At 44.7% G+C, this 7,722-nt stretch overlaps 1 protein-coding gene across 1 annotated transcript; it reads right to left on the reverse strand.

The window, feature by feature from the left end:
- Positions 1-5,863: 5,863 nt before the first annotated feature.
- Positions 5,864-6,852, reverse strand: LOC129731874 (uncharacterized). Its single transcript, XM_055692234.1, has 2 exons — positions 6,630-6,852; positions 5,864-6,569 (listed from the first exon to the last, which is right to left on the reverse strand). The coding sequence occupies exons 1-2, from the start codon at positions 6,691-6,693 to the stop codon at positions 6,244-6,246; spliced, it is 390 nt and encodes a 129-aa protein (XP_055548209.1). The 5' UTR covers positions 6,694-6,852; the 3' UTR covers positions 5,864-6,243.
- Between the last annotated feature and the right edge of the window lie 870 nt (positions 6,853-7,722).

A 7,722-nucleotide genomic window follows, 5' to 3' on the forward strand; every position in this document is an offset into this window, starting at 1 on the left:
CTGCTGGCTGTAACGGCTGCTACTTCGAACGATCGGACAACCAACCTTACTGGAAGGGAGAAATAAAAAGGTACGTGTTCTTGTCAGCGCTAGTGCGCTAGACTTAAGATGGATGTAGATCCCTCGCCTCCCGCGCCACCATCCCCGAACCCCTCTGACCCTGACCCTTCTGTTACCCCCCTCCCCTGTTCATTCTTCAGTCCCCCCTCGCCCCAGGCTTTACCCAGACGGAGCCCAGGGCAGCTATACTGTTTATTTTCGGCCAAAGGCAGGACCGAAATCGAAAAAGTTGAACCTCTTGCAGATTTCTAAAGACCTGACGAAGGAGTACAAGGGCGTGACCGAAATTTCCAAGGTCCGGCCTAACAAGCTCCGTGTCGTGGTCGGTAACCTGAAAGAGGCCAACGATATAGCTTGCTCTGAGCTCTTCACACGCGAGTATCGCGTTTACATACCCGCACGAGACGTGGAGATCGACGGTGTCATAACCGATTCGAGTCTGTCCGTCGAGTGTATACTGCAAAGTGCCAAAGGGTGCTTTAAGAACAAAACGTGTCCCGAAGTAAAGGTGCTCGACTGCAAGCAATTGCGGTCAGCATCGATCATCGGTGGCAAAACAGTATACACTCCGTCAGACTCGTTTCGAGTTACGTTCGCCGGGTCTGCACTACCAAGCCACGTCTCGATCCACCGGGTTCGTCTCCCTGTGAGGCTCTACGTGCCCCGCGTCATGAACTGCCTGAATTGCAAGCAGTTAGGCCATACAGCCGCCTACTGCTGCAATAAGGCACGTTGTGGCAAGTGTGGGGAGTCTCATGCGGAAGATTCTTGCAGTGTTAACGCTGAAAAGTGTATTCACTGCGGAGAAAATCTGCATGAGCTCTCGACATGTGCGGTGTACATGCAGCGCAGGGATAAAATAAAACGGTCTCTCAAAGAGCGTTCAAAGCGTTCCTACGCTGACATGCTGAAGAAGACCGTTACCACTTCTCCCGTTACTTCGAACCCCTTCGATCTGTTGCCCTCTGATGAAACCGATTCTGACGATTCACCAGCGGGAGCATCTTACGCCAATCCTGGGGAGTCTAGAAAGAGGAAAAGTGTTTCCTCTCCTAAACTTCCCAGAAAAGGTCCTAAGATTTCTCAAAGTGAAATGAAGGTTACAAACAAACCAAACAGTGCTGCGGAAAAACCGAAGCAAACTCCTCCTGGGCTGGCAAATTTAAAGTCCCAGAAGGAGTTCCCAGCACTGCCAGGAACATCTAAAACCCCAGTTGCTCCTTTTACACTCCCAGTTGATGAAACAAACTCTGGATTAGTGAAATTTTCTGACATTGTAGACTGGATTTTTGAAACTTTCAATGTACCCGATCCAATTAAAATTTTTCTTACAGCATTCCTCCCAACAGTTAGATCATTTTTGAAGCAGTTGACTGCCCAATGGCCTCTCCTTGCAGCGATTGTATCCTTCGATGCCTAATTCAACTGCGTATATGAAGGATTCTATCTCTGTCTTACAGTGGAATTGTAGAAGTATTTTACCAAAAATTGATTCGTTTAAAGTTTTGATAAATAAAAACAAATGCGATGCATTTTCCCTTTGTGAAACTTGGCTTACTTCAAATATTGATCTCAACTTCCATGATTTTAATATTATTCGCCTTGATCGAGACACCCCATATGGAGGAGTACTTTTAGGGATTAAAAAGTGCTATTCTTTCTATCGTATTAACCTCCCCTCGATTCCAGGCATCGAAGTTGTCGCATGTCAAATGACAATACAAGGTAAAGAGCTTTGTATTGCCTCAATATATATTCCCCCCAGAGCACAGGTTGGGCAACGGCTGCTCTTTGATTTAATAGAACTTCTTCCCTCGCCACGTTTGATTTTGGGAGACTTCAACTCTCATGGCGTGGCTTGGGGTTCCCCATACAATGATAACCGCTCCTCTTTAATCTATAACCTTTGCGATGACTTCGACATGACTATTTTAAACAACGGTGAAATGACACGTATCCCGAAACCTCCAGCGCGCCCAAGCGCTTTGGATCTATCCTTATGTTCGACGTCGCTACGGTTGGATTGCACATGGAAGGTAATCCTCGATCCTCACGGTAGCGACCATCTGCCTATTCTTATTTCAATTACTAACGGGTCAACTCGCATGCGACCAATTGACATTCCGTATGACCTCACACGAAATGTCGATTGGAAGTTATACGAGGAAATGATTTCAAAAGCGGTCGAGTCGATTCAACATCATTCACCACTTGAAGAATACAACCTCCTCGCGGGCTTGATTCTCGACGCCGCGTTGCAAGCCCAAACGAAGAAATATCCCGGCGTAACGATCAAAGAACGGCCTCCCACTCCGTGGTGGGACCAACAGTGCTCCGATGTCTACACGCAAAGATCCGACGCGTTTAAGGCCTACCAGACGGGAGGTATACCTGGCGACTATTTACGGTATTCGGAGCTTGATACCAAGCTTAAAAGCTTGGCTAAAGCAAAGAAACGTGGATATTGGCGTCGGTTCGTGAACGAGACGTCGAGGGAGACATCGATGAGCACTCTTTGGAACACAGCCCGAAGAATGCGGAATCGCGTAACGGTCAACGAAAGCGAGGAGTCTTCAAGTAGGTGGATATTTGATTTTGCCAGGAAAGTATGTCCGGACTCTGTTCCTGAGCAAAATATTGTTCGCGATGCGTCTCCGGGCCACGACGCGATAGAATCACCTTTTACGATGGCAGAACTTTCAGTTGCCCTCCTGTCCTGTAACAATAACGCGCCTGGATTAGATAGAATCAAATTCAACTTGTTGAAGAATCTACCCGGCAATGCCAAGAGGCGCTTGTTGAACTTGTTCAATAAGTTCCTGGAGCAAAACATTGTACCGCAGGATTGGAGGCAAGTGAAGGTGATCGCCATCCAAAAACCAGGGAAACCAGCTTCTAATCACAACTCTTATAGGCCGATTGCAATGCTATCCTGTATCCGGAAATTGATGGAAAAAATGATACTCCGTCGTTTAGACCACTGGGTCGAATCAAATGGTCTACTATCAGAAACTCAATTTGGCTTCCGCCGTGCCAAAGGGACGAATGATTGTCTTGCGTTGCTTTCAACAGATATTCAGCTGGCGTATGCTCGTAAAGAACAAATGGCGTCTGCGTTCTTGGACATTAAGGGGGCTTTTGATTCCGTTTCTATTGACATTCTTTCGGGTAAACTTCACCGACAAGGATTTTCTCCAATTTTGAACAATTTTTTGCACAACTTGTTGTCCGAAAAGCACATGCATTTTACGCATGGCGATTTGGCAACTTTTCGCATTAGCTACATGGGTCTTCCCCAGGGCTCATGTTTAAGCCCCCTTCTTTACAACTTTTATGTAAATGACATCGACGAATGTCTGGCAAATTCATGCACGATAAGACAACTTGCAGACGACAGTGTAATCTCTGTTACAGGAGCCAAAGCTGCCGATTTGCAAGGACCATTGCAAGATACCTTGGACAATTTGTCTGCTTGGGCTTTACAGCTAGGTATCGAATTCTCTCCGGAGAAGACTGAGATAGTAGTTTTTTCTAGGAAGCATGAACCTGCTCAGCTTCAAACACAATTAATGGGTAAAACGATTTCTCAGGTTTTGGTACACAAATATCTTGGTGTCTGGTTCGACTCTAAAGGCACCTGGGGTTGTCACGTGAGGTATCTGATGAAAAAATGTCAACAAAGAGTGAATTTTCTTCGTACAATAACCGGACAATGGTGGGGAGCCCATCCAGGAGACCTTATAAGGCTTTACCAAACAACGATATTGTCTGTTATTGAATACGGGTGTTTCTGCTTCCGCTCCGCAGCAAACACACATTTGATCAAACTGGAGCGAATACAATATCGTTGTTTGCGTATCGCCTTAGGTTGCATGCAGTCGACCCATACGATGAGTTTGGAGGTTTTAGCTGGAGTACTACCATTGAAAAACCGCTTCTGGAGCCTGTCTTCTCGTATTCTAATCAAATGTGAGGTCTTGAACCGTCCCGTGATTGAAAATTTTGAAAGGTTAATCGAACTTAATTCTCAAACCCGTTTTATGACATTGTATTTCAATCACATGTCCCAAAATATTAACCCTTCTTCGAATATTCCAAATCGTGTCGACTTATCAAATACTTCTGATTCTACTGTGTTTTTCGATACATCCATGATAGAAGAAACTCGTGGAATCCCGGATCATTTACGCGTGCAGCAGATCCCTAAAATTTTTTCCAATAAATATCGAAACATCAACTGCGACAATATGTACTACACTGACGGATCACTTCTTGATGGGTCCACTGGCTTCGGTATCTTCAATAACAATTTAACCGTCTCCCATAAGCTCGATAATCCTGCTTCTGTTTACGTCGCAGAATTAGCTGCAATTCAGTACACCCTAGGGATTATCGAAAAAATGCCCACGGACCATTATTTCATCTTTACGGACAGTCTCAGTTCCATTGAGGCTCTCCGATCGATGAAAGATGTTAAGCACTCTCCGTATTTCCTGGGGAAAATACGGGAACATCTGAGTGCTTTATCCGAAAAATCTACTCAGATTACCTTAGCGTGGGTCCCTTCTCACTGCTCGATACCGGGTAATGAGAAAGCGGACTCTTTGGCTAAGGTGGGCGCAACAAACGGTGATATTTATGAAAGACCAATTGCCTTTAATGAATTTTTCGCACTTGTACGTCAGAATACGATCATCAGTTGGCAAAATGCTTGGACCAGAGGGGAATTGGGAAGGTGGTTACATTCCATAATCCCCAAAGTATTGGGGTTGGATGTAGGTCGGGATTTCATTTGCGTGATGTCCCGGCTTATGTCCAATCACTATAGATTTGACGCGCTCCTCCGTCGTGTTGGGCTCGGGGAAAGTGGTATCTGTGCCTGTGGTGAAGGTTATCACGACATAGAGCATGTGGTTTGGTCATGCCCTGTACACCGTGACGCCAGGTCTAAATTAATAGCTTCCCTGCAGGCCGAGGGTAGACAGCCGGCTGTTCCTGTTCGTGATGTCTTGGCGAGCCGTGACCTATCCTACATGTCCCTTATATACGTTTTCCTGAAATCCATCCACGCCCCAGTCTAGTCCCGTTCCCCTCCGTCTACACCCAACAAAACGACAAGAACACGTTTGAACCTTAAGCACAAAACCAGCAACCAGACCCCGCACAACAGAACCAGGACCCAAGGACTACGAGCCTCTGTCCCAACTCACGACATCGTGGCTCAGCAGAACGAATCCATACATGCCATTCGACGATTATCAGACGACCATTGAACAACAAAACACTGATTGGAAATCCCATGCTAGTTTTAAGTTAGACTTAATTTCAGCTCGTAGTCGGCAGCGAGGATAAAAAATTTGCTTTAGTTTTTAAGTCATCAGATATAATTGGCGCCGTTAAACATTAAATTGTATTTGTGCCGTGTCAAATAAATGTTATGTGAAGAAAAAAAAAAAAAAAAAAAGTAAAACTAACCGTCCTTTTAAGGAAAACCACATATTTTTCATCGATGAGGATTCAGATCTATCCACATAATTTGGTTTGACGGTGAAGCGATACTCTACCTACAACTGTGTTCCAGCAACCTGCAACATCATTTCCAAATGATTTTAAGCTAGATAAACAACGATTCTCTTGAAAGATAATCACTTAGGCGTCTATATGACTCCCCCCCCCCCCCTAAAATTACGTAAAGCTGAACAACCTGACAAATTTGAGCAAACATCACAGTTACGTAACTGTCTCAACTACTTCTCCCTTAACAATCTCTTAAACTTTTTAAATCACTTCAATAACCAACCATTTGATATTTTTTCTCCATTCATATATTCGAACTAATTGATCGGCGTGCGACCAGACCGAACCAAGCGCCAAACCACCCCAAGTTTAACCGCCCCGTATGCTTTCTGCAAGCGGCTACAAAGAATTTTTGTAATAAAATCATTATAGACTGTACAAATGATTTTGTTTTTTCATGAAAGATAGATTATCAATTCTCACACCCCCTGATATCAAAAACTTATTTTTTTTTTAAATGGCGCATGGTTCGGTCTGGTCGCACGCCGAACAATTGTTTTATATTACAACTGTAGTTATCATTTTTAGCAGTCTAGTGATAACAACTTATGCGGAAATCCAAAGTTTTTCTGGGAAATAGGAGAAAAATACACCGCGAAAAAATCACTAATTCAGAAAGAAATCCCTGTACTGCACACTGTTGCAATCGTCATCCAAGCAGGTCGAGCAGGTTTTGGTCCTCTTGCGAAAGGCCAAACAAACCGGTAGATTGGCGTAAATGCAGCCCTTTATCAGTCTATGGTTACCCACTTTGATCTTCATACACTGGTAGCCTTCGTTTCGCCTGGGTTCTCGCAGCTCCTTATCCAAACGCTGCAGATAGCGAAAGTGTTCGTGAGCGTTCGCCTCGGTACAGGTCACACGTCTCCCGACGGCATCACAAGCTTCCTCGTATAGGTCACTCTTGCAGTACATACACTTGATGGACTGGGCTGCCAAAAAATTGATTCATCTTTTCACTTATACGATTTTATAGATATTGAATAACCTACCAGATTTTGTCCACAGCAACAGAAGAAAGAACAATATAGCACAAAACCACTGTTCTAGTGACATCCTTTGAAGTCGACAGCCAGTCAATTAATGAAAATGTCATGCGATTGCCCACCGATAAAATGCATTCAAGGTCTGTCGTGCATCGAAGCCACTGACTCGATCAATATTTCCCATTATGGAAATTATTTTATTGTTTGTCTGGCCGCATCGGAATCAAACGTTGTTCAGAGTTTTGCTGCGGAATGAACTTCGTGAATTGCTTGCTTCCACGATAGAAACCGTCATTTCACACAAATCACCCATCTCAGCCACTTTGGCTTCCTGCTGGAGAGTTCGTCGCAGTTTTTCCTCTAATTAAATGTGCATTAAATCTTAATTTTGGCGACAACTGCATTTCCCACGACAACTGTCTGCCGGTAGGTCGAAGCGAGAAAGCGAGCGGGAGTACGGGACAGTGAGTGGCTGATGAAATAACCAGTTAGGAAGGACACTCTGTTTTTCACCGGTAACTGCTTCTTGGTGGTCGAAACTATGCCTAGTCGGGAGGTTGTCTCACGGTGCCAAACAAGTGCCTCGCCATTCGGCTGCAACAACGATTATAACTTTGCACTTTTCGGTTATAATTTATTTAGCTAAATCCACACCATAAAATTGTGAGATATATTTCCTGACGTTTTTCAGTCAGGGTGGTTGTTGTTTCACTCGGAATTCCCAACACACAAAAAAGGGATAAAATTCCCGAACTGAGAAACTTCTCGATCAGATTTGGAAAATAAACGAGAGACGTCGGAATGAAATCCGCTCCACTCAGCTAGTTAAGCGTGTAGAAGACCACTCTGCTACTTATGCTACCCGGTACCGGAAGTGGTGGCCATTTCTTCCGCGCAAACTTGCCTTTCGCATAGCCCCGTAAAGAGATTTCCATCCCATCCGTTTGAGTCGTGAATAAAAATGTGATTGCAATTTCGTTTCGGTTGCCCCATGGATGTTACTCCGGGGTCATGTTTAAAAAACACTTTTAATAAACCTAGTGGCTCGCTTGCCTTCTTCGTGCCCGGCTGCAGTTGCGCCGACGGCCGTGGAGAACGT

This window comes from Wyeomyia smithii, chromosome 3 (assembly GCF_029784165.1).
Source record: "Wyeomyia smithii strain HCP4-BCI-WySm-NY-G18 chromosome 3, ASM2978416v1, whole genome shotgun sequence".
Classification (NCBI taxonomy): domain Eukaryota; kingdom Metazoa; phylum Arthropoda; class Insecta; order Diptera; family Culicidae; genus Wyeomyia; species Wyeomyia smithii.